Source organism: Castanea sativa, chromosome 1 (assembly GCF_040712315.1).
Source record: "Castanea sativa cultivar Marrone di Chiusa Pesio chromosome 1, ASM4071231v1".
NCBI classification, from domain to species: Eukaryota; Viridiplantae; Streptophyta; class Magnoliopsida; order Fagales; family Fagaceae; genus Castanea; species Castanea sativa.
The window spans coordinates 63,261,316-63,289,002 of record NC_134013.1 but is presented as its reverse complement, the minus strand read 5'-3'; the positions used below and the strand labels follow the sequence as shown (position 1 = coordinate 63,289,002).

Genomic DNA, 27,687 nt, shown 5'->3' with positions numbered 1-27,687 from the left:
TTTGTACGGTAAGTACCCGACCCTATTCCACATTGTTAGCTGTTGTTCCTTCTTGTTGTTCGTCCACATTGTTCTTTATTTGTATATATATATATATATTAAGGTCGTTGCTCTCTCTCTTTCGCCCTCTTACTCTCTCTCTCTCTCTCTCTCTCAAAGGTGAGGACTAATAGATAGCCTTGCGCAAGGCGCAAGCATATCCATCATAACCCGTTCGGACTCTCTCTCTCAGGTGAGGAGTATGGGATCTGTGTGCCTCCGTACTCTCTCTCTTTCTCTCTCTCATTATTCCAACAAAGTTATTGCTTGCTTTATTATTTTTATTTTTTGGATGGGCCTGCTTATTGGTTTCTTGGTGACAAGAAAGGGAACGAGGGAATGTTTCTTTCTTTCTTTTATATCTTCTTCTTGCTTTCTTTTTATTTATTTATTTTTTTAAGTTTAGTATTTTTAGAACATTTATTAATTAATTAATTATTTTAGAAAAACATTTTATACCATTTTTACGAGAAATAAAACCGAGTGTATTTTTTTTTCCTTATAAGAGTTTTCTTAAAATCATTCGTTAATAAAATCCTTATAATCCATGATAATTACTCATTTTATCAAGCTAAGATATTAATTAATTTTTTATATAAGTAGGATTCGAGTTTTAGATCTTTTATTTGAGTTAATAGGATAAAATGGGGTAATGTTTATAATCTAGCTAGCAATACGTGAGTGTTTTTTTTTTTAAAGGATTAAGATAGAAATCTATGTGGGATGTTTTGGTCAACTCAAAAAATTAAGAAATACTTCGGTGCTTTGGGAGCAATGCTCCCTCCTGCTCAAGGAACATGTAAGAATTTCCCCAAAAATACCAGCTGCCAGCCTTAAATCTTAATGCAACTTACCCAAAAGTAAAGACGGTGTCTTCTTTCTCTTATAATTTTCAGGGACGACGTAATAGATTGTACAGTTGTACCCCGTTTTCATTTTTCAGTTCTTTAATACTTTTCAGTTTTTTTTTTTTGTTTTTTGAGAAAACTACTTTTCTGTTTTAATATTAAACATTTGATTTTATTTGTCTATTATATGTTGATTTCCTATTTAGTTTTCGGCACTAGTTAACGCATCTGTAATTTGATTTACTTTTTTCCTCAATTGCAGATCTTGTGGATATGGAAGGTTTTTCTTTGACAAAGATTATAATTGACGCGATCGTTGGGTGTTTAGTATGTTCTCTTATATTTTTCTCACAATAATTAAGACTATTTATTTTATTTTATTCTTTCTCAATGAGTGTTTACTAGCTTGTAACTTGGAGCATATCACTTGCAATTGAGAGATATGCAATTCTTGAAATTTGGCCAGTGTTGGGAAATTTTCTCATACAAAATGGAAAGAACAAGAAAATAATTGACGAACAAAGGCTTAGAAGCACTAAGCTTAGTTGTCTTTAAACAATACTTGCCCCTATTAAGGATAATGCTAAAGGTTATTGTAAATTTGTCTTTAGGATACAACTAAGCTAAGAATTCTTCAAGTAGCATTCTTGAGAATTTCTACGTAATGTTGAAAAGTTATCTCTAAAAATGAGTATAAATTGCTATTTATTAAAGTGGGCGATTTTGTATCGTATTAGCCAGCACAACCTATATTTACCATGCCAGAATGTAGTCCGGTACAAAAACACCCCTGAATCATACCAGCTTAAATGTTGGCATGTACTGAGGTGTTTCGACAACTTCAGCTTTTGTTCTTCCTCTAACTTCCCACTTAATCATTTGAAAAACACAGTTACTTCGTAACCAGTTCTACATTGATGAAGCACATCATTTCTTTAGGGTTTAGAAAAGTAAATTTACATTCTCATAGTTTAGGGGGATAATTGTAAAAGGGGTATAGTTTAAGGGGATAAGTGTAAATGTGCATTCTTATAGTTTAGGTCTTTAGGGGGGTAAGTGTAAAAAATGGTATAGTTTATGAAGTGTAAGTACGCATTCTCATAATTTAGAGAGATAAGTGTAAAAAGGGATATAGTTTAAGGGAGTAAGTGCAATTTCCCCAATTATTTTGTTGTGCAGCAGTCCGATAAAAATTCTTGTCTATTTTAGTATAAGAACCTATTTTTCTATTTTACATAGCCACTTTTTAAAACTACCCACATTAGCTTATCAATTATACTCTCTATTTGTCAATGGCCTTGTAGCCGAATTGGCCTCTCCCCATTTACAAAGTACTTGGGGGTTTAGGGGGGAAAGGGTTCAAACTGCAGCGTTAGCAGCATGTTGAAATTATTTCTAAAAAAAAAAAAAAATTATACTCTCTATTCTATTTAAATATTAATTTTTATTCTTTTTTTATTATTAATTTCTTCTCCTCTCCTTTCTCTTAATTAATTATACAGTACACCTCTTTTTAGCTCTCTCTCTAGTCTCCTTTCAACTCTCAAAGTATCTCTTCTCTTAGTTCTCACTCATCCTAAACCACAATCACTCACATAGTTTTCCTCTTATCTCTCTCTTTCCCATTTCATCCATTCACACAAAATAACTTTCTCTCTTTCTCTTAAGAATTTGCCTTATATTCTCTCTCCTTTGAGCTCTCTCTCACATAGAGCTACAACCTCCACCTCTCTATTCCTTACCGGATCACCGATTCCTTTTTGAAACGGACATTCAAGGGAATAAGAACAACATACTTGGCGACAATGACGATTTGCGTTTGAGCTTGATTTTGGGTTTAAGTTGATGAGTTTTCCATTTAAGGGTTGATGGGTTTTCCATTGATGTGTTTGGATTGATTTTTAATTTGATTTTCTATTGATTTTGGATTTGATTTTCCTTTGATTTTTGGTTGATTTTTTTGATTTGATTATCATGTAATATAATGGGTTGTGGTGGTGGTTGGACCATGTGGGTGGATTTGTAGAAAATTTCTCTATTATTTAGATGAAGAGAAGGAGAGAGATGGAGAAAGAAGAGAGAGAGAGATGAAGGGAAGAGACAGACATATAAGAGAGAGAAAGAGAAAAATTAATAAAATATAAAATACAAAACTACAGTAAACGTGTATATTTACACGGTCACAGTAGCAATGAAGTAAATTTACATGATTTTAACCTATTTGATGTCAGGAATTTTTAGAATAAATTGTGTAAAACTTGTTACTTTTTGTATTTTACCAAGGCTGATGTGATTGAACTTATATGGTAAACAACAAACCATAAGGCATTAAGGCTATTCTAAACACATTAGATCAAAGTTTATTGCCCTTTAAAATGCATTTCACTATGTGCTATGATCTCATCCCAACAGAAATTAGGATGTCTCACTAAGCCCAAATTCATGACATTCCTCCCAATTCTTCTAGAAAAATAAAAATAAAAAGAAGAGATGATCTATTTGTAATTTGTTTAAACTTGTTTCTATATATAATATACATTAGCATGTAACTCATACATATGCATGTATGTATTTAAAAATAAACACTTTTATTAATCATAAAAATATACACAATTGATTGAATTATTAGAAAAAATATACATAATTAGATACATATTAAAATTCCTACCTAAGTTAAATATAATTATGATCATTTTTATTATAATTTTTAATAAGATAGAAAGTGTAATGATTCTTGTTGGGAAGATATATGATTGGTTTTTATTTTTATTTTTATTTTATTTCATTACTATTGGACTATTAGTATCATTATTTTGCACTCATTCACGTACTTGACACAAAAATTAAAAAACTTTAGTGGACACATGACCTAAAATTAGTCCACAATTGAAATCAATTTGGAATCCAATTGAATTTTCTATATATATATATATATATATATATATATATATTAATGTCACCATTAAATCCCTAGTGCAACACTCTTTCCTTCGTAGGAAATCTATTCAATATGGCTAGCCATCTAATGAAGGCATGATTGACGATGGCTCTTTGAAACCAAATGAGAAATAATATGTTCACAACATTTTTACAACAAATCATAAGTGGCAGGGTGACAGGTTGTTACTGGTTATTATTGTTGGGGCAAAAAAGTAATCTTAATGTTAGGTTCAAATTTGAACCAGTAACAACTAACCACCTATGATTTATTATGAAAATATTGTAAAAATGTTGTGGACGTAGTATCTCTCAAACCAAATTAATTTCCACCAGCTAACCTCAACTCTTTTCTCCTTAATGACCTCAACAGTAATGGCACAATTTATTCTCTCATATTAATAATGGGTCATAGCAGAAAATTATTAGATACTCTAGGAGTACCATAAATGCGTGCTCTCCCTCTTACATGAATTGTGAGTTCCACCATAAATTTAATTAGTAGGACTCACAATTATGTGAAAGGGGGGAGTACGCATTTATGATATTTTAGGAGTACCCAATAATTACCACTGCACACCCTTAGTGCAATGGTCACTCCACAAGTATATGTGCTTGTGGGGTGTGGGGGGCAAGGGCCGATGTTTAAGTCTCTAGAAGGGAGCTTCACATACATATATACTTAGATTAGGCTAGAGTAGAATTCTATCTTGTATAAAAAAGGACTACCCAATAATTACCCGGTCATAGCATGAATTTAATTAATGAGACTTCGTTATTATGTAATAAGAGAGAGTACTCCACTATTGGTTTCCAAAGTATTGTAAGATTGACCTATCGTTCTTAATACATCCACAAGTCATTTTCTTTGAATATAAACTAAATTTTCTGATATTATCTTTCAATTATAAAATATTCCTTTGTTTAATTTCCCCCCAAAATATTGCATATCTTTTTTTTTTTTTTTTTCTTTCTTTAATATTGCATATCTAGTACATCTGTTCATGTCTATTATGTAATGACTAGTTATAATGCATTATGCTTAGTTTTTTCCTCCAATATATATATATAGGAATTTTTTTACACATACACTAATACATACAAAAAATAATTGAAATCGTGACTTAAAGATCATGATTTCTAAGTTGAAAATTGTAATTTGAAGTCATAATTTCAGTTCCATTTTATTTATTTATTTAATGTATTTGTGAGTTTGTAAGAGCATTTACATTAGTGTAGCTATTTTAATATTTCAACAAATATATATCTAAAGATTAAAAAAAAAAAAAACCCACACATCAATCTCATCAAACTAGTCCAAAAATTTTAACAAGGAGCAGTCACACGCTACTTGTGGCGTGTTACTACTCCTCGCTAGTTATAACCAAAAAAAAAAAAAAAAAAAAAATCATATCTTAACATTTATGTTTATTCAAAAGTTAGGCTCTTTTGGATATACACCACTGTCAGTTTTTTTTTTTAAGATCTTATCCCCTCCCCCTATGTGTGTGTGTGTGTGTGTGTGTTTTGTTGGCTTGGGTTTATTGGGTTTTTGATGGTGGTGTCGTGGTGGTTCTGTCATGGTGGTGCTGTGGTGGTGGTGGTGGTGGTTGGGTTTGTTTGGTTTTGATGGGTTCTTCATGTGGGTTTTGGGTTTGTTGGATTTTTTATGGTGGTTTCATGGCGGTGGTGTGTGGTGGTTGGGTTTGATTTTGATGGGGTTTTTTTATGTGGCTTTTATGGTTTTGGTGGGATTTTTTTGTGGGTTTTGTGGTTTTGCTGGGTCTTTGATGTGGGTTTTGTTGGGATTTTGATGGGTGGTGTTGTGGCAAATTCTAATGGTGGTGCTGTTGTGGCGGTGCTTTAGTGGTTGGGTATGTGTTTGTTCAATTTTTTTTTATGAAGTTTTTGATGTGGGTTTTGTGATTGTAATGAGATTTTCAACGTGGGTTTTGTCGGGTATTCTGATGGTGGTACTGTAGTGTTGATATATGGTTGTGCCATGGATTTGTTGTATATGGTGGGGCTGTGGTGGTATACTACCATACAGTGGTCTATGTTAAGAGAAGAGAAAAAATATATTATTGAGGCTGATGTATGAACGTAAAAAACATGGATAGCTAAATTAGAAACAATAGAGTTTTTTGGGTTAGTTAGCTAAAAATTTGAGGAGGCTAATGTGAATGCTCTATTAGACATACATGCTACACTATTTTTGTTTTATAAAAAAAATAAACATATACACAAGAAAGAGAGAATGATATTTTAATATAGAGGCACCTCATAAACTCTACTATAAAACCAATAAACCATATATGGTAGTTTTCATGATTATTTGACATGAGCAATATGAGTTTAATATGGGTTTACTTTTTCCCCTTTATATCTTTTGCAGACTGACTGGACGAAGAGCTTCTTAGGGAAAATCATTTTTGGAGGAAATGCAAAAGTGGTTTGTCTTCTTTGTCTATACTATTTTTGGAAATTTAATTAGAGTACACCATCATGCTATTTTATTCACACCACCATGCATCTTTGGTTTGATGATCACTCCACAAGTATAAATACTTGTGGAGTGAGAGAAGGGGGGGGGGGGGGGGAAGGCCAGAGTTCAACTCTCCCAAAGGGACCTTCATATACATTTATACTTAGATTATGTTAAAGTAGAATTAAAATCTTCTATAAAAAAAAGCTCATTTATTTACTTTATACTTTATAGTACTAACTTTATTTAAAGTTCTACATATTTGATTTTCTATTGGATATTTTTGTGTGTGTGTGTGTGTATGTGTGTACATATTTTTAATGAAAGAAAAACTTTATTAACCAAAGAAAAAAGAAGAGCTATACAAAGGAACAAGCTTCAATCGTGATTACAGACTCAAAGCAGGAGGGCTAGTTATCCACATCAAAAGAGCAAAAAAACATTACATTTGAGAGACCACTTAACTAATATATGGACTGCTACATTGGCAAGCTTAGACACCTGAAAAATAGAAACATTAGGAGAGTTAGAAAACAAGCCTGTATGTCTGAGCAAATAGAACGAATCCTCCATGGAGAAGTCGAGGTAGAATTAACAAGGGCATCACAGCATACCTAAGAATCTGTCTCAATGAGGATGGACGAGGCCTCTAAATTAGATGATAGCAACTGATGAGTCGAAAATAACACGGGATCTTCATTCCGTGTCTATGACGATCCAAACAAGCGTTACGCATTTATTGCGTACGTTGATGATAAAAAGTAATGGACTGAGCAACGGTAACGCGTGAGCTGTGTACTTCAGAGCTCCCATTCATGAAACACTAGCCGTTGCCCATAAATGCCAGAATTCATTATCCATAAAGATGGGAAAGCAACTATAAAAGAAGGGGACAACATAATCCAAAGGTACACACAAATACTTACCCAAAAACTGCTCCAAGCCATCTTTCTCTCTGCATCATCCAGTTCTTTTCTAACTTAAGCATCGAAGTGTTTTTGGAAAACACCACATCGATGTATTACACTTCTTTCTCAAGTTTTCTTGCAAGCTTGGACCATAAACACAACACATTGCGGGATCGTCCATCTAGTGAGATAAGGTCCTCAACTTGGTGATTTTTCGCATCATTAGTTTGGCACCGTCTGTGGGATTGCTGATCATTCAAATCCATCTTCCCTAAGTGACAAAAGAGAACCTCGTAGCAGGAGACGGATGCTGAATAAGTTGCATAAGAAATCCAAGCCCTGACTGCCACCTTGGAAGAAGTGACTCGCTAGAATAAAGAGCTGGGGAGAGCTGCCAAATCCTAGAATGAGGAATGATAGCGGATCATGGGGAACCAGAATGAAGAAGAGCGTTGGAGGATCGAAGGAAACCATAATGAGGAAGGATCGGATAGCCAAGCGAACAAGAGGACGAGAACGCCAGAAGAAAACTCGTCCAGAATGGAGAGTGAGCTTTGCAATATGAGAAGGGAGATGGATGAACTTAGAAATGCGGTAAAAGACAGAGTCGGGGAGAACTTGGACGGAATGATCCGAAGGACGAATTCATTATTCACCACAAAAGTATTGAACCGTCCACTTCCATCGATGTTTCGTCTTCCCCAATTGGAGTCCTTTGATGGCTCAAAAGATCCCTTGGATCACATTGAGTCGTTCAAGACTTTAATGCTTTTACAGATGACTCCAGATGAAGTAATGTGTAAGGCCTTCCCAACAATGCTGAGGGGTGCAACCAGGGTGTGGTTCGACAAACTGCCTTTAGGCACCATTGCAAACTTCGATCAATTTAGCAAAGGCTTTTTTCGCCATTTTATTGGCGGACAACGACACAAGAAACCAACTGGGCACCTTTTCAACATACGCCAGGCGGAAGGAGAATCACTGAGACAGTACGTGATGCGCTTTAATAAAGAGTTGTTGCAGGCGGACGAAGCGGAAGACCAAGTGATCCTGACGACCTTCCAAGCAGGATTGCTACTAGGAGTTTCTTCTTCTCAATCACCAAGAGTCCATCGAAACAATAGCAAAATTACTTCACAAGGCCCAGAAGTATATGAATGCAGAGGATGCAGTAATAGCCAAAGGAGTGATGACTAAAAGGAAAAGAGATGAAGGAACCAGTCACAACCTTGATAGAAAAAAGGAAACACGAGGTATTGGACATGCACTGAACAAAAAGAAGAACCTCCTAGATCAATGACCTAAGTTTACTAGTTTCAATCCTCTAGTGATGCCTATCGAGCAAGTATTGATGCAGATAAAGGAAAAACCAGCTCTACAATGGCCTAGACCCATTCACGCCCCAGCAGAAGTAAGAGACAAAAGTAAGTACTGCAGATTCCACTAGGATCACGGGCATCACACTAATGAATGCAGGCATTTGAAGGACCAAGTAGAAAAACTAACCCGTTAGTGAAAGTTGTAGAAGTTTGTACAAAGAGTGGAGCCGTATAGAAGATAACAGAGGGATGAGAAGGGAAATGAGCCAGAAACGGGGGGAAATAAGGCACCCATAGGAGAAATAAGGATGATCTTAGGAGATTGGTGCCAGGAGGATCCTCCAAATCACTGAAGAAGGCGTATGCCCGAGAAGTAAACAATGTACGCTCACTGTTCCCACCTTAAAAAATGCCTAGATACAGCGAACCAAAAATCGTCTTTTTTGAGAAGGATGCTTGTGGCATTAGACAGCACCATAACGATCCGCTAGTTCTAATGCTCAGGATGGAAGAGTTCAACATGCATCGGGTACTGATAAATAATGGAAGCTCAGCAGACATCATCTATTTACCAACCTTCCAACAAATGAAGTTGAACAAGGAAAGGTTACGACCATTCACTTTCCCATTGGTAAGTTTCACCGGGGACTAGGTTATTCCCAAAGGTGTTGTTAAGCTAACCATAATTGCGGGCACTTACTCAGCACAAGTCTCCAAGGAGATTGACTTTCTCATGGTAGATTGATCATTAACATACAACGTCATCTTTGGACGACCAACGCTTAACAAGTTGAAAGCGGCAACGTCGACCTATTACCTAAAGGTCGAATTCCCTACAGCCCATGGCATAGGAGAAATTAGAGGAGACCAAGTCTTAGCAAGAGAATACTATCAAACTGCCCTAACATCAGGGGAAAACCACACATGGATGATAGACAAACCTAAACCAGTACCTGAATCATTAGAAGTACCATAGGAAATTGAGGTCGTATTTGGGGATCCGTCCAAAGTCTTGAAAATAGGATCAGCCCTCTCAGCTCCAGAGAAGACGAAGATAACAAAGTTCCTGAGAGAGAACTAAGAAATTTTCATTTGGAAGCACGAAGATATGCCAGGAATCAACAGAGGAGTCATCTAGCATCGTCTTAATGTTAATCCGGAGTGTAGACTAGTGCAGCAAAGACGAAGAATATTCACACCTAAACACAATAAGGCAGTAGCAGAGGAGGTTGAAAAACTCTTAGAGGCTGGCTTCATAAGGGAAGTATTCTACCCTGAGTGGCTAGCCAATGTAGTGATGGTAAAGAAGAACAACGGCAAGTGGTGAATGTGTGTCGATTTCACAGATCTCAACAAAGCATGCTGAAAGGATAGCTTCCCTTTACCCAGGATCGACCAACTAGTGGATTCAACTATTGGACACAAACTTTTAAGCTCATGGACACCTTCTCTGGCTACAATCAGATCATGATGAATGAGGAAGATCAAGAGAAGACCTCATTCATCATTAGCCAAGGGTTATACAACTACAAAGTGATGCCTTTCGAATTGAAGAACGCGGGGGTCACATACCAGAGGTTGGTGAACTGCATGTTCTCTCATTAGATAGGAAGAAATGTGAAAGTGTACATAGATGATATGTTGGTGAAGAGCAATGATGAAGCGGATCACTTGGATGACGTGAAGGAAACCTTTGACACACTGCGTAAGTACAAGATGAAACTAAACCCTTCAAAGTGTGTTTTTGCTATCTCATCAGGGAAATTCTTGGGATTCAGGGTATCTCTACAGGGCATAGAGGTAAATCTAATCAAGATAAATGCAATAATGGAGGTAAAGTCCCCTAAAATCGTAAAAGAAGTACAAAGTTTAACAGGAAAAGTTGCAGCGTTAAACAGATTCACCTCTCGAGCGACATACAAGTGCCTACCCTTCTTCAAGGTCTTGAAGAAGGCCTTTTGGTGGACAGACAAATGTGAGGAAGTCTTGACGAAGTTAAAAGAGTACCTAACACAGCCACCATTGTTAAGCCCTTTAATAACAGGAGAAAAGCTACAACTCTATTTGGCAGTATCTAACACAGCAGTAAGCTCGGCACTGATCAAAGAAGAGGAAGACGTGCAAAGGTCGGTATACTACACCAGCCAAGCATTTTAGTGAGTTGAAGCAAATTACCCAAGGTTAGAAAAGATTGCTTTTGCCTTAGTAACCGCTTCCAGAAAACTGCGCCACTACTTTCGGGCACATCCAATCGTCATCATGATAGACCAATCGATAAGGAAGACAATGAACAAGATAGACGCAGTAGGGCACCTCGTCCAATGAGCTATAGAGCTTGGCCAGTTTAACATAGAATATTAGCCTTAAGTAGCAATCAAAGCCTAGGTCTTGGCTAATTTTATTGCAGAATTCACTTATCCTCAAGAAGAAGAAGAGCCCCAAAAGAAGACATGGACGGTCCAGATAGATGGGTCCGCCACTAAGAAGGCCGGAGGAGCAAGTGTGGTCCTCATATCACTTGAAGGAGAAATTCTGATGTAAGTGGTTAGAATGTAGTTCATAACAACCAACAATGAAGCTGAGTATGAAGCACTTCTAACAAGATTGAGTCTTTCAAGAGTCCTTAAAGCCAAGACCTTCATCGTCCAAGCCGATTCTCATCTTCTAGTTGGCCAAGTAAAAGGAGATTATGAAGCGAAGGAGGAAAGAATGTAGAAGTATCTGAAGATCATCAAAGAACTCCTACAACACTTCAACAGTGTCGAGTTCCACCAAATCCCTTGTGCAAAGAATATTAAAGCTAATTTCTTAGCATGTCTAACCTCATCAAATGAACATGGCATATCTCCAGAGTTGTGCATGGAAATAAGGGGGCAGCTCAACACAAAGGGAGAACAAGTGATGAAGATAAAAGAACATGACATATGGATGACCCCCATCATCTGTTACTTGAAAGAAGGTCAACTCCCAAAAGACAGGAACGAAGCACAAAAGGTACAAATCAGAGCTACTCACTTTGTCCTTATTGACGATGCCCTATACAGATGAGGATACTTTCTCCCCTATCTCTGTTGTGTCAACAAGGAAAAAGCCAACTACGTACTTCGAGAGATACACAAAGATGTCTGTGGTAACTGCGTAGGAGCGAGATCTTTGGCGGGAAAAGCACTTAGAGCAGGATATTACTGGTCAATGCTACAGAAGGATGCATATGACCTCGTCAAAGCATGTGACTAGTGCCAACGCTTCGGCAATGTCCAAATGAGACCAAGTGAGCCAATGATGCCGATAATTGCTCCATGGCCTTTCGCTTAATGAGGAATCGACATAATGGGACCGTTTCCCATAGGAAGAAAGTAGTACAAGTTCCTCATCGTCGCAATCGATTACTTTACGAAGTGTGTCGAAGTCAAACCAACAAAGATGATCACAGAAGCCAAGATTACCAACTTTTTATGGAAGAAACTTCCGTAATGGGCTATGCCACCCAAACCAACTGAGGGAAGTCACATCCGTCCCATCGCAAACACCTACAATGTCATGATCACATTGGTTTACCCTTTTTCTTTGGTAGTTCAACAGACGGTCGCCCCTCGAACAAGAAAAGGTATAAATATGGAAACTTCTTTGCCATTTGGATCGGAGAATTTATGGAGGAAATCGGGTTTTAAATTTCCAAAAACCACACGATTATATAGCCAAAGGGAACATGCCGCGCCTAAAATCATCTCTCTATTCAAAAAATCTCTCTTCCCGGAACTGGTAAATAAAATATACTTACAATGTAGGCACACGTTGGCACAGTTTTGTAAATAAGAGATGTCTCATCCGGTTAAGTTGTTGCAATCCGTCTTTCTCATGTTTCACCATATGGATTACCTATCTTTCGATTTTCTCCCGCAAGTCCCTTCGGTCTCCTTAAGCTCTGGTGGGCATGGTTCTGTAGTTTTTCTGGCCTTCCTTCATGTCGTAGCCTTAGTTTATCGACAGGTCTTGCATTAGATACATACATCACTTTCTTTTACTTATGCCTTGGAGAAGAACGTTCTTTGTTTGAGTTTGAAGTCGTTACCTAGCGGGAGCCACCTGGGTGAGACCCTTTTCTCCTTTATTATTTCCATATGGTATGTTGAATCACTTGTGAAGTCGACTTCACTTGACTGTGTTTGCTTCAACTTCACCCTAGACTCGTGTCGTGTAGTGTATGTAGCAAGACTTACAAGTGGTCGAGTGAATTTATGAACGAGCAACTATTATAAGCAATACCTTTCTATTTTTTGATTCTTCCTCCACTCACCTCCACGAGCGAATGAAGTCTACTACACTAGCCAAGAAAGAGTGTAGTAGACTCCATTATAGGTATAGGTTATTCGGAAGGGCTCCGTATAGTTCTATTTTGGGGCGTAACGTTGTGGTTGTTCCCTCGACTGACCGAGAAAAACAAGTTCCAGAGGCATCTTCCATTCATATCGATTTGGGTTTTTCCGCACCATATTTTGATCTGCCTCTTCTTCGATCTAGAATTCCTAGCAAATCCTTGACTCCTCGAATACAATGGGATTTCACACCTGGCAAATCTTTCACTCTACCTCCTCTTATTAAGACCATAGAATGTTCCTGCAAATTATGACCTTCGCCTGGAATGTGAGCAAATATATCATGTCGATTGCTCAACCGTACTTTGGCTATCTTACGTGGAGCTGAATTAGGTTTTTTCGGTGTTCTCGTTGAAACACGCGGGCACACTCCTTGCTTCTGAGGACATTGATCCGAAGCTCAAGTACGGTCCATGCGCCGTATTCTCGTAGCGAACTACGAAATGGGAAGCATAGGGTGGATCCCATCGTTCCCTTGGAGGAAGAAGGGCCCGACTGTATGGAGTAAGTGCCCGGGTGCTAATAAAGTAAGAAATTCCTCTGTCTCCCTTTGTCTATGTCTCAAAGGCCTCCTCCCCTATGGCTGGTTGCCTACCCTATGGATCCCGTTGATGCCCCAAAGCTTCCTCCCTTCCCCTTGCGCTTGTAGCTGCCTAAGTGAGTTTGCTTGTCCGGCCTGACTAGCCGAATTCTCTTCTATTGAGAGATGTCCCTACGGCGAATTTTTCCTATATGAATAAAGAAAAGAGAGGGTCAAGGGGGATTGTCTCCTAGGTCCTAGCTCTTCTACATCCCGGTGAGTTCAGTCTCCGAGACCTCCGATCGGCGTATGGAAGTAGCAGCTATGGAAGAGTACCTGCTTTTAACAAATAAAGACAGGTTGGTTTTTTTTCCGTCTACTAGACTATGCTCACCCTTTCGTGTACTGCAAGTGTATAATAAGGTATCTGTTGAAGGCCGGTTGCCTGCAAGATTTAGGCATCAAAAACCACTATTTTTTTCCAAGACACCCTCAAGCTAATGGTCAAATAGAAGTGACCAACAGAATTCTACTCAAAATTATCAAAACTCGACTTGAGGGGGCAAAAAGGGTATGGCCAGAAGAGCTGTCTAAAGTTTGATGGGCATACAGGACGACCACAAGAGTGCCAACGAGAGAAACACCATTCAGACTGACATTTGGAACTGAAGTTGTCATACCGATAGAAATAGGATTGACGAACATCTGGGTCAAAGCATACGAAGAGTAGAGGAATCACCAAGAACTTAACAATAATTTGGATTTGGTTGTCGGGGTGAGAGACGAAGCTTCGAAATGGATGGAAAAGTACAGGAGAACAATGGCCAAATACTACAACAAGAAGGTGAAGGTGAGAAGATTTAACATAGGTGATCTCATCCTTAGGAAAGTCTCGCAGGCAACAAAGGACTTGTCCTAAGGGAAGCTAAGCTCAGCATGGGAAGGACCCTACCAAGTCATTCGTCACTCTAGAGAGGGATCATATTACTTGAAGACCCTGGACGGCCAAGAACTACCTCGTCCATGGAGCAGAGAACACTTAAAGAGATACTACCAGTAAGAATAGTCCCCAAGTATTCCAAAATGTTTACAATATTTATTTTTATTTTTTTATTTTTATTGTTATCTGCTTTACATAGACGAATGAATGTTTTGTCTCTCTATCAATAAAACATATGCAGAAGTATTATTCAGGAATTATACATAGCAGATTCTTCCATTACGAACCATTGGCGAAATTGTCATTAATACATGACGTTGAAAAGTATTAATACGTATTAACAAACACCACTCATGCATGAAATAAAGTTATTAACACATAACAAGATCGTCATTCATACATGACTTAAAATAATTTTATTAATACATAACAAGACCGTCATTCATACATGACTTAAAATAATGTTATTAATACATAATAAGACCGTCATTCATACATGACTTAGCATAATGTTATTAATACATAACAAGATTGTCATTCACACAAGACTTTGAATATTGTTATTAATCATAACAAGATCGTCATTCACACATGACTTAGACTAATGTTATTAAACACAACAAGATCGTCACTCATTTGTGGCCAAAAAAAATATCATCATTCATACATGACCTACAACAATGTTATTAAAATGTCATTCATACATGAGTTAGAAGAATGTTTTTAGAAAATAACATCATCACTCATATGTGACCTAAAAGAGAAGATAAAAATATATGACCCTTTCATGCGACTTGGAAATGGCTTCAGCAACATTCAACAGGATCGTCGTAAAAATAATTTCCAAACAAATTCATAAATTGTGCACTCAAAATAGACAAGCTCAAGAGGTTCTTCAAAATATTGCTAAAAAAAAAAAGGAGGAAAAAGGCAAGTAGATATGCTCAAAACAACAAGCGCCAAAAGAAGGGGGATATAATGTCTTTGCCTTGCAAAAATAAGGAAAATCGTCAAGGAAGACTAGGGAGGGAAGGATCTGTAGGGATGCTTTTAGCTACATCTGTTAGGATCTCGCCCTCCATCGCCACTCTAGAAGGATGACCCTCCAAAAGTTCTTCCATGGTAGCCTTAAAAGGATGATCCTTTAAAACTTCCTTCTCCACCTCTTCCATGTCGAGTTGAGATAAGTCCATCTCAGGATGATGCTTCACCAGATACTTACGAAAGAGCTCGAAACCATCCACATAGTAGTCGTAGAGCCTATTCAAAAACTCGTCAAAAGCCTTAAACTTCTCCACTGCTTCAAAACCTGCCTTGTTGACCTCCATGAGGGCTTCATCCATTTGTCTATCCTTAAATTTTGAAGATGCCTTCTCAGTGTCAATATTCTCCTCCAAAGTCTTTAGACGATCCTTGCCCTTCTTAACCTTGTCAGTAAGAGCGGAGATCTGGATTGTCAATGACTCGTTCTCGGTAGAAAGTGAAGCAATCCTAGATTGGGCCTCAATTAACTTCTTATCATAGTCCAACTACTTTTCAGAGATGTACAAGGACTCTCCTAGCACCTACGACGACAAATAGGTGACAAATTAAAAAAAATGTGCGCATAAGAAGAACGCATACATGCATGAGCTTATGAACGTGTGATGACATCAACTCGGGAGAAGGTCTTCCCATCAAAGGCTCTAGATCCTCCACGGAGATCACATCATGAGCCTTCTACGTAGCAGCCCCTCCGTCTTCCCAAAAAGAAGCAATCGAGACCTTACTCATGGCTTTGGTCTTAAAGCCTCCCCAGGTGAGACGATCAGCTCCAAGGAAGAAGAAGGTGAGGCAGAGTGGCGGTCTTGAAACTTAGCCACAGGGGAAGTCACCATAACATCATCCTTGGATGGTTCGCTCTTTCTTTGGCATTTCCTTAACAGAAGGCCACCAGACAGACTAGTCATGGCCTTCTTCTCCTGAACCTTGGCAAGTTTTGCTTTGTTGAATTTGGTTGTCATTCCTATTTGAAAAAAAAAATGGAATATATATATATATATATATATATATATATATATAAATATAAAGAGAGAGAGAGAGAGAGAGAGAGAGAGAGAGAAGAAGAAGAAGAAGAAGAAGAAGAAGAAGAAAATATCATTGGCGTACTCACTTATCCTGACGGTCTCAATATCCTTTCGAACCTTGCTGGAGGGTTTCAAACCAAGAAAATGAAAATATAAAAATTGGGGGGAGATGAGATCGTCAAAATCCTTGACGATCTCCAAATACTTTCTAACCTTCTCTAGACGAGCGTGATATTGCCTTTTCAGCTTAGGATGAACTTTACCTACAAAAAGACATAGTGGATTTATAAAACAACACGAGCATAGAAACACGCAAACACGAGAATGAATAAGGGACGCATTAGACACAGGGGTCCCCCAACTATGAAGCAACTTGGGAGCTTCACTCGGATCCTTACCAAGAACAGTCTCCCAACCTTCACCAAAGATGAAGAAAAAGTTCGTCTTCCAATTTCAGAGAGAAGACGGGGATTCAAGAATCAGCCTTGAACTCTTATCCTAGGGTTTGAACTCCTAATAACCAAGATCCCTAGAGTGTCTCAGGTGATATAGATGCAAAAATTCATCCATCCTAATGGTGTCACCGTCATTAATTGACATCCACACCACCATGCAGGAAATAACTATCCTCCATGAGTTGGGGACTAGTTAGGCGGGAGCAAGCGACAAATGGTTGAATAGCTCCCTGAGAAAGGGATGGATGGGAAAATGAAGACCACTGACAAAGTTTGCCTCAAAGAAGCACACCTCGTTAGCATAAGAACGACAAGCCCTATCATTGCCACTAGGAATCTTAACCTTGACTAATGAAGGGAATTGAAACCTACTCTTAATCCCACCCTTATCTTTCCCCCTCAAAACACAGCGGACGTTCCAAGCATTATAGAAAGTTGAGGGAGAAGTGACCTCAAAAGCCTTACGATCCTTGGATGAAGATAAACCTGTTTCAAGTTCACTAGACCTAACCTCACCCTCCCTAGACATCATCAAAGGTCGGGCAATCCCCATAGAATGATGAACCAAAGGAAGGAGGGAATGCAAGGTGAACCTAAAAGAGCAATCCTTATCTACAAAAAGCCCAACCTCGGGGCCTTGTTTACCTACAACCTCAAACAAACCACGCAAACGAGCAAAGAGAAAAGAGATTGAAGGACAGTCCACAAAATAGTCTACCATTAAAAAATGAAAACAGAAAGAGAAACGTGAAAGACTTACCAGAAGATGAGGAGGAAACGAGGAAGGCTCAATGAAAAAGGAGGCTCTAGAGCAGCTGAAATGTTGTAAATAAGGAAAACAAGAAGCAAAAAATGGTAAAAGAGAAAAGGAGGGAAAGAGGAAAAATAAACTGAAGAATGTGCGCAGGAAGGTCGAGATTCGCTAACACGAAGGAGACATCCTAACCATACACGTGGCGTGCAGCGAATAAGACGTTGATTTGCAATAAATGCGCCAAACACATAACACGAAGCGATGGACGAATATGTTCTTGCCTCGTCTTAAAGACAAGAATACGAACAGGGGGCAGCTGATGAGTCGAAAATAACACGGGATTGTCATTCCGTGTCTATGACGATCCAAACAAGCGTTACGCATTTATTGTGTGCGTTGATGATAAAAAGTAACAGACAGAGCAACGGTAATGAGTGAGCTGTGTACTTCAGAGCCCCCATTCATGACACACTAGCCGTTGCCTATAAATGCCAAAATTCATTATCCATAAAGACGGGAAAACAACTACAAAAGAAGGGGAGTCCAAAGGTACACACAAATACTTACCCAAAAACTGCTCCAAGCCATCTTTCTCTCTACATCATTCAGTTCTTTTTTGACTTAAGCATCGAAGTGTTTTTGGCAAACACCACACCAGTGTATTACACTTCTTTATCAAGTTTTCTTGCAGGCTTGGACCATAGACACGACACACCGCAGGATCATCCATCCAGTGAGACGAGATTGTCAACTTGGTGATTTTTCGCATCATCGGCAACAAAATCCATTTAATTGCATTAGCTTCAACCGGGAGAGGGAAGGTGGTGTTCAACTTTTGAGAGCAAGCAAACACTAACTCCCCTCTCCAATTTCTAACTACTACAGGCATAGATGAATAATGAGGGCCAACAACACCATCCACATTGATTTTAATAGATAAACAATTTGGAGGGACCCAATTTTGAGGACCACTCACCACCAAGGAAGCTAGGGAATCCAAAGGAACTCTAGAATTTTTGTGCTCTGCAACTGCTTTCATGATCCTAGGGACTAAATCCTCCTGTCTAACTTTCAAACCTTTAAACTGAACCTACTTTCTCAATCTCCAAATTAAATCACATAGAATAGCACCAAACAGCAAGAATTCCTCCCTTTGACTTCGATTTGAATTATCTATAAAAGGGGGAGCAAATAAGAATTGAATAAAATCTGAGGTTGAGGCTATGCTTAGAAATTATGTTCTCAATCCCCACTGGCTATTGAACCAGATAGCTTTGGCAACAGGACACATAGTAAACAAATGAACTATGGATTCAGTCTCTGAGTTACATAAAGGATAGATCAATTCACCGATCAATTCACCTTCATCAAGAAATCTGCACAGATTGTCCTTAGTAGGCAAAAAATTAGTTGCTACTCTCCATAACAACATTTTGTATCTATCAAGAATTTTTGATTTCCAAATGCTGCCTTTCATGGGATCAAATGATGGTAATGGAATAAAGCCTCTACTAATCCAGTAAGCTGATTTAACTGCAATCATCCCTAAGCTTGTCATAATCCAAGAACAACAATCCTAAAAAAAAACCAGAAGAAATTGGGATACGAAGAATATAATTAATAGTTTAATCATCAAACAAACACCTTAGTTTATGCATATCCCAACTTGCATGATTTTGATTCAAAACTTGAGAAACCAACAAGAATTCCTTCGAGCACACCCTAGCTTTAGGAGTAGGAATAAAGTTTGGAAGATCAAGCACCCATAGATCTTCCCAAATCTTGATAGAGTTCCCATTACCCACCAAAAAAACAAGCAGCATTAGAGATAAGTTGTTTTGTGCCAACTAAACTTCTCCAAATGAGAGAAGATCTGCTAGAGGCATGATAATTAAGCCAATTATGACAAACTTTGTATTTATCTCAAAGAAGGTTGATACAAAGGCAATCTTTTCCAAAAAGCACCCACCAGGCAAGTTTGGAGAGGAGAACTTAATTGAAATCCTAGAACATCCAAAAACCCAAGCCGCCCTCCTTTATCGGCTTGCATAAAGATGACCAAGAGATTGGGATCCAGTAAGCCCCAGTCTCCTATTTAGGATCAGCAATATGTGAAATACAACATTGAGTTGATCACACATATTTTTCAGAAATTGAATGGCAGACATTGAGTGAGCTGGAATTGATTGAGCCACGTATTTTATAAGAGTAGCCCTCCTAGCCCAAGATAAATTCTTCCTCTTCCAATTGCTAAGCTTGCTCTCTAGCTTCTCCTTCACATATGTTAGATCCTGGGACCTATTTTTGGAGAAGAATAGCAGAACTCCAAGAGAAGTGGTGTATTGGGGAAGAATGTTAAGACCCCAAAAAAATTTGATCTGATTGAGAAATTGATTGCCAACTCCTTTGGAAGGAAACATTCCTAATTTCTCCACACTAATTTGACCAGACCATGAATAATATTTAACTAGATAGTTCTTAAGCATAAACAGGTCTAATGATTTGGCCTTACAAAATACAATCACATCATGTGTGTAACAAAGCTTAGAAATAAGAGGGGTCATACTGGTGACTTTAACTTTAGACAAATTGTTTTGGCTAATCTCCCTCTTAATAAGTCTCATGAGGACTTACTGCTGAGAATAAAGAGATATGGGGATATAGGTTCTCCCTGTCTAAGACCATGAGAAGGGGTAAAACTTGAGCAAACACCCCCATTAAAAAGCAAGGAGAACTGGATAGTAGAGATGCATTGGTAAATTAAATTGGAGAATTTCTCATTAAACCCAAAGGCTTTGAGAACTAAAATAAGAAACCTCCACTCCATTCTATCATAAGCTTTATGAAAGTTTAGCTTGACACTCAAATAAGCTTTTTTCTTACCTGTCTGTTTGAAGCTATGAACAATCTCTTGAGCCAGAACCACATTTTCAATAATCCATCTGTTAGGCACAAAGGTCACTTGAGCAGGGTCAACTTTTAATCTATTTTACTAAGATTTTGGAAATGACTTCATAGCATACATTGCAAAGTCTAATTGGCCTAAAATGATTGAAACTACAAGCACCATTTTTATTGGGGATGAGAGAGATATATGCCTGGTTGAGGTTTTTCAAGAGCCAGCCATTTCATAAAAAGCTTTGTGTTGCTAAGACAACTAGATCCCCCGGGATATCCCAATAGTGTTTATAAAATAGGACTGGAAACCCATCATGACCTTGGGCTTTCAAAAATTTCATCCCAAAAAAAACCTTTCTTATTTCTTCCCTAGAGGTAATTCTACATAGCTCATTATTTTCCTTCTCTAAGATGCCTGGCTCTATTAGGTTCTCCAAATTTTTTAGACCATTTGGATGACTGGACTGGTATGAAAGTTTGAAATTCTCCACAAAATAGTTTTGGATATCTTCACTTTTATTAATCCAAGAGCTGCTTTATAGTTTTATTTCAGAAATTCGATTCCTTCTTCTTCTAACAAGAGTGGAGAGATGAAAAAATCGAGTGTTCCTATCCCTCTCTCTAAGCCACTTCAGGGGGTTTTGTTGTATCTCATATATCGCTGACTGGAGAGCTTTAGTTCTTTCCCTGACCATGCCAAATACTTTTTTATTCCACACCTTTAGATCTTTACTAGTTTTTTTTTATAGATAGTTTGAACCCATGAGAGTCCTCCACCTGCACCCACCAAGCATTTTGAACATCTCTACTTCCTTCATCTTTGGTCCACATAGCTTCAAAACGGAATGGCCGAGTTAGATTATCTAGCTTAAAGTGGGTATCAAGTAAAATTGGATTATGATTTGAATTGGCATTGCACAAATGTTTGGCATCGGGCTTGGGAAAGAGAAGCTTTCATTATTGATCACAAAGGCACTGGTCCAGTTATTCCTTTATGTTGGCTAGTCCATCTCGACGATTAAACCAAGTAAAGGATGGCCCTATGAAATCTAGGTCAATTAGCCCTGTATTAGATATGAAGTCTCTGAGACAGTTGATAAAACTTTCAGATACAAATTTGCCTCCTTTTTTTTCTCCTTAGCTCTTTTGATGCAATTTAGGTCACTAATAATCACCCAAGGACCTAAATAGGCTTTTGTCAAGTTTTTGAGCATGTCCCAGAATCTAGACCTTCTATTTTTCCTATATGCATCGTAGACTGCAAATAACATCCACGGAGAATCTGGAGGATCAGAATACACAAGATCAACAATCACATTCTTATCTAAACACAATTTCTAATTCAACCCCATCTTTCCAAAAGAGAGCAAGTCCGGCCATTAGAATCCACACAATGAGAATCTAGAAAAATATAATCTATTTTTAATTTTGTTTATTCTTGGAGACTTTGATTTTGCGCCGGATTGGGATCTGGTGCAATAATTAAGGCTATTGTACCATGCAATTCTTCTCACATCATCTTCACTTTTTCAAAATCATTAACTTTATTTTTTTTTACTTTCAACTTTTAAACTTTTTTTTAACTTCATTGATCCAGCGGTTTATATCTAAAGTTAACTCTTTAACTTCCGATCTAGACTGTTGAGAATGTATTGCATACCTCAATCCATTTTGGAACCATCGAGGAACTTCCCTCAAGTTGGCCGAATGCTCCACCTTCACCTTGTCACTACTAAAACTAGCCACTAAGCACTAAGCCATGGTGAATTAGACCTTCCAAATTGAATCCAGGTTTGAATTCCTCATTGTCAGCTTGGAGCCACTTCCCATAAAAGCCGAGCTTAATTCCTTCTTTTTGTACCAATTAAACCTTATCGTTGCATTCCTTTATATCGTGCCCCAATAATCCACACCCAAAACAGAAGTTACCAAGTTTTTCATACTTAAATGGAATCCATAGATCGGGGAGACGATCCCTCTCAATTTCTACCTTTACCCTTACATGTTTCCTCCAGACCCCAACATTAGGACTAATGAAATCCATTTCTAGAGCTCGGCCTGCTGTGCTTCCTGTTTTGAGGAGATTTCCTTTGCTCCTCCTGTCTAGAGGGAGACCAAAGACATGAATCCAAAATTTAGTGGTTGTAAAATTGACCTTGGCAGATCAATCGTTTGAGAACCAAATGTTCTCCTTTGACGATCCATGGCCTCCTATCCCAAGCTCGTCTGACATCAGCTTCATGCTTAAAAGAAAACATAAAAACATTTTTATCTACTGTAAAAACTTCCACTCTGTTGACCACATTCCAGGCTTTTGAAAGAATATCTTTGAACCACCGCACACCCTTGGTGCGATGGTCACTCCACAAGTATAAGTGCTTGTAGGATGTGAGGGGTAAGAGCCGGAGTTCAAGTCTCTAGGAGGGAGCTTCACACATATATACATTTAGATTAGGCTAGAGTGGAAATTCTATCTTGTATAAAAAAAAAAAAAAAAATCTCTTTGACAAGGGTCTTAGGGAAAGATTTTTTGGAAAGGATCTTCCTAATAAGTAGAAGCTTAGAAGATTCTTTGGAAGAAGGAACTACATCTAGGCTGATTTTATTTTTTAGCCAGATAAGCTTAGATGCCTGAGCAGTGATTGAATCAATTGGATCTTCTTCCATAGTGGGATATCTTCATAGAATGACTATTTAAGATAACATTCAGGCCGATAAGAAATAAGAGTAGATCTTGAAAATAGAAGAAGGAATGGGAATTGATGAGAAAAAGGAATTAGAGGGAGAACGAGTTGAGAGAAAAGGAGAGAACGTCCGCAGTCTCTTCACTAAGAAGAAAGAGACAACACTAAGATGAAATGATGTTTAATCCCAATTTTTATGTGAAAAGTTTTAATTCCCCTTTAGAAGGTAGATTGATAGAAGCAATGGTAATCAAGTGAAAAATAAAGTTTAGACAATCTTGGATTATACGGGAGTTCTATGCAAGACTTACAAGATTTCAAGGTTCTTTTACATCAAAATTTCTTGAAAGTTAATTTGTACAACACTTGGACGAATGAGTGCTATATGAGATTATGTAGAATTTACGAATTTGGCAGTTATTAAGCCAAAAGTTGTACCACTTGAAATAAAAACATTTATGTAAACATTGGAAACTATTTTTTGACGGATATAACACTTTACCCATAGTATACAAATGCTTGTAACTCTCATTTTCAATATCTTTAATTCCTAAAACTTTCTTAAGAAACACTATAAATCGTGTAAGTCTTTTCTAAAATTGCTATTTGTAGAACTCAATAAATTTGGTTGTATCTTGGGGACAAATTTCTTGTTACCTTTTAGCAATTCTTGGGTGAGGGAAAATTTTGTCTGAGGATAGATTGTGCCTCCAAGTCATTAGTTTTTTTGTTGACTTACTGAATCACTTTGTTCTTTCATTGTATTACCCCCTTAATTTATTTTCCAACATTTTCTACATCTGTTATTTTTTGATGCATTATACTACATAGTTAGTATTCTTGAACAATTCACATCTTTAATCCGGGTTGACTTTTTTTTTTCCAGGCCCCTTCGAAAAAAAAACATACTACGTCTATCTTGGATATCGTAGTATATATATTTTTTATTTATATGTTTATACTTGTGCTACAAAATGTATGTAACCGCAATCGTGTTCCTCCTCCCCCACGAGATGGAGGCTTTCCTTGTGGTCAAAATGGAGGTGGAGGCAACCGTCAACGGGTTCCTCCTCCACAAGGTGGAGGCTTACCTCGTGGTCAAAATGGAGGAGGTGGAGGCAACCGTCAACGGGTTCCTCCTCCACAAGGTGGAGGCTTTCCTCGTGGTCAAAATGGAGGAGGTGGAGGCAACCGTCAACGGCGAAATGGATGAGGTGGAGGACATCCTTGGCAATAAGCTAGGTGTTTGGTTGAGTCTTAGAAGAAGGTTTTCGAAAAACTATCAAAGTTTCGTGTTTGTGTAGTACCTGTTGCTTAGAAAATTAAGCATCACATCTAATGTAGCATCCTTGGTTATCTTTTTTTTTGTTGTTGATGAATTTGTCCTTGGTATGTAAGAATAAATTGTCTCATTTGATAATGTATTCATTTGATAATTTCGTATACGTTATGGTTTAATAAGATGTTACATGTCCTTAAAATATTGGTTAATGAAGAAGTAAATTTCCTAAGTTAACTCCAACTTTGATGGGCAAGTGGAGGTTATAGATACAAAGAATTTGATCATTTCTCTACCTACAAAGAGACATTCATCTACCTCATTAGACACACTGAATAGTTAAAGAGAAAAGAAGGTCAAGAGAGAGAAACCAATTCTATAAGAATTAAGTGCCTTTTACACTAAGACTTGATATTAAGAAAATTTCAGCAATGGATCAAGGTAAGCTTTATAATTAATTTGTGTAATTGTGAAATCATGATAATTCAAGATCTTAGAATTTATATTATGGTTGTTGATAATCTAACAACCAAAAGAAAACATTTACGTGTCGTATCAAAGCTTGTGTTGTAGAATCATCAAGAATTTCCTTTCGTGTTCCTCACTTTGATGAGTGTCATACGTTTTAAACTAACTAGTCGCAAACCCATGCAATGCGTGAGAATAGTAGTATAATGTAAGATTTATTCTCTAAAATGTATTGGAGATATTATTTCTAAAATTATTTTTCATCTCTCCATCTCTACAAATATATATCATTCTATTATTTTGAGTTTGTTTTTTTTGGGAAAAACTTAGGTGCATTTGATTGATATTATTCCATTTTTTTTAGATAAAAGATAGAAATACTATCATTTTTTCAAGTGATCTATATTATTCAAAATTCTGTATAGTGTGTCATGGTTTTTTTTCTACAACTAAAATTTTTAAGTTCCAAAATTAATTATTTGAATTTCTCATTCTCTTTAAGAAGATTGTCATGATAACCAAACCTCAAAACAAATTTACAATTGATATTACTCAATTGATTTATAGAGACATTGAAATACATAATCATCTCACTTCTAAAATATCTAAAAATTAACTCAAACCAAAACTATAAGAGGGATAGAGAGTACATGTGATAAATAACTCAAAAAACACACCACCAAAGTGAATCATCCAAAAGTATAGACACATAAAAAAAATCATCAATCTAAAATAGAGTTGCAAGAGAGAGAGAGAGAGAGAGAGAGAGAGAGAGAGAGAGAACAATTACCTTTTTTGAAGAGAATGTGGGACAAATAACAAAATTATATAAAAGAAGATGAGTAGAAGAATATTCAAAAGAAAATGTATAATTGTAAACACCAACTTATCCAAATCATGCTATATAATAGAATAACATTAAATCATTCTGTAATTTCATAGGATAACATGTAACAAACAAAGAAAATAAAATTTAAAAGATTAAAAAAACTAAAATATAACCAAATCATATCAACCTAAATTAGAATTAAACATAAAAATTAATTAATCTAAAGAGAGAGAGAGTATTCACATGTTTATGTGAGCAAAATATGGATTGAATGAAAGAGAAAATAACAAATTTTTATTGCAAAAAAAAAGGGGAGAAGAAGAGTCAAAATAAAAGGAAGATGAAGGGATGAAGAAAATGTAAGGTTAAGGTATAGAATAGTGGGGAGATAAAAAGGTAAAAGTAAGTAAATGTTAGAAAATGTGTAATTGTAAAGTGTCAAATTAATAAAGAGAAAAATAATTAAAAAGGAAAAAGAAAATATTGAAAAAAAGTTGATGATACGGCACTGATGTGGCTCAATAGTAGTGCATCAACACTAAACATTACGCTTTAGCTTTTAGATATATAATTATATATAGAATATAGATTGGTTTCTTTAGCCGAAAATATAGCATATCGATGAATTTAACTTTGATGTTTTTGATTACTTTCCCGTATTGTTCGTTCAAATTGATATAAGTAGTTTTTTCAACAATATTGACTGATTTAGCACCGTATATAAATCCTGAATCAATTTAGGAACACATCCTTTTGCTTGTATTTCATAAGCCGCAAAACAAAATAATGGTCAGAATGTTTTTAATGATCTAACAGTTTTACAAGGACCAAATTATAATGGAATTTAACCAATTATTTTATTTCACTAATGCTACATCACTTCATTGTAAATTAGTGCTGATATATATAAATGATATTAACGTGTTTAATTGGTGTGGCAGAATGTTATACTTGGTCACTTAGCCATTTAAATAGTCAAAACATAACTTTGGTATATATTGGTTTCTAGTATAAAGCAACAGTGATACTATTTTCTTTCTATGAGATTTTATGTGATTATAATTGTTTATATTAGTATGAATATATCACTGTTAATTTAACGTTCACGCAAGGTCATTAATTTTGATTTGGTGTCTATATTTTGATACGTTTTGGTAGTCACCAAAGTGGCCTAATTGAAATGACGCATAGATAACAACTCGAAATAATTAAAATTTAACACATATTCCCTAGTGTTAAAAAAATAGTGACTTTGCAAATCACAATTCTTTAATACAAGAATATTAGGTTGGCCCAAAGGTGCACCACTTTTAAGTGATTAATTAATTGGAATAGGATAATTGGTAAATATTCATGGTTGAGATTAGAACGGATACCCAGAGGTAACTGACCAACTTAATTATGAATATTTTATTAATTAGTTCTATTAGGTGAAAGGGAATCACCATAACTATTTAATAGTTTACCATAAGAATAGCCCAAGGGTAATTGCCGTAATGCTATTTATCATTGTTTAAACATATGTTTCATTTTGGTTTATTGTTCCTTAATCGACAACTCTTAGCACTAATGTAGTGAGCATATATTATTACTTTGTTTGTAGTATCAGTCCCTGTTTCACTACATTCACATGCTTTTTCTATTCCCATGTTAAATGGAACAAACTTCTCATATTGGAAAGAATAGGTTCAATTTCCCCTCGATATACTGGATCATGATATAACACTTGGATTTAAGAAACCGCACTGATATAAGCAATGCGGAAGAAAAGGCTTTGTACAAGGCATGGGAAAAATCAAATAGACTAAGTATTATGTTTATGCGAATGACCATAGCGAACAATATCAAGACAACACTTCCTAAAACTGACAGTGCAAAAGAA

General features: G+C 36.9%; 1 protein-coding gene across 3 annotated transcripts; it reads left to right on the top strand.

Moving 5' to 3' along the window:
- The first annotated feature begins 93 nt into the window (after positions 1 to 93).
- Positions 94 to 24,737, top strand: LOC142622662 (uncharacterized). 3 transcript variants are annotated; one of them, XR_012841941.1, is made up of 5 exons: positions 94 to 232; positions 1,150 to 1,214; positions 6,220 to 6,276; positions 24,116 to 24,292; positions 24,384 to 24,720. XR_012841941.1 is itself a non-coding variant. In XM_075796183.1 (4 exons), the coding sequence occupies exons 1-4, from the start codon at positions 763 to 765 to the stop codon at positions 24,440 to 24,442; spliced, it is 525 nt and encodes a 174-aa protein (XP_075652298.1). In that variant the 5' UTR covers positions 706 to 762; the 3' UTR covers positions 24,443 to 24,587. The 3 variants fall into 3 exon arrangements, 1 of the variants encoding a protein (XP_075652298.1); XR_012841942.1 differs by lacking the exon at positions 94 to 232 and adding an exon at positions 761 to 838 and having other exon boundaries at positions 24,384 to 24,737; XM_075796183.1 differs by lacking the exon at positions 94 to 232 and adding an exon at positions 706 to 838 and having other exon boundaries at positions 24,116 to 24,587.
- The last annotated feature ends 2,950 nt before the right edge of the window (positions 24,738 to 27,687 follow it).

Bases quoted from the DNA above. Each gene is read 5' to 3' on its own strand.
- LOC142622662 (XM_075796183.1), top strand. From the start codon at position 763: ATGTTTTGGTCAACTCAAAAAATTAAGAAATACTTCGGTGCTTTGGGA. The intron at 1,215-6,219 runs GTATGTTCTCTT...TATCTTTTGCAG, and splicing joins ACGCGATCGTTGGGTGTTTA to ACTGACTGGACGAAGAGCTT. The intron at 6,277-24,115 runs GTTTGTCTTCTT...TTTTTTTTCCAG, and splicing joins TTGGAGGAAATGCAAAAGTG to GCCCCTTCGAAAAAAAAACA.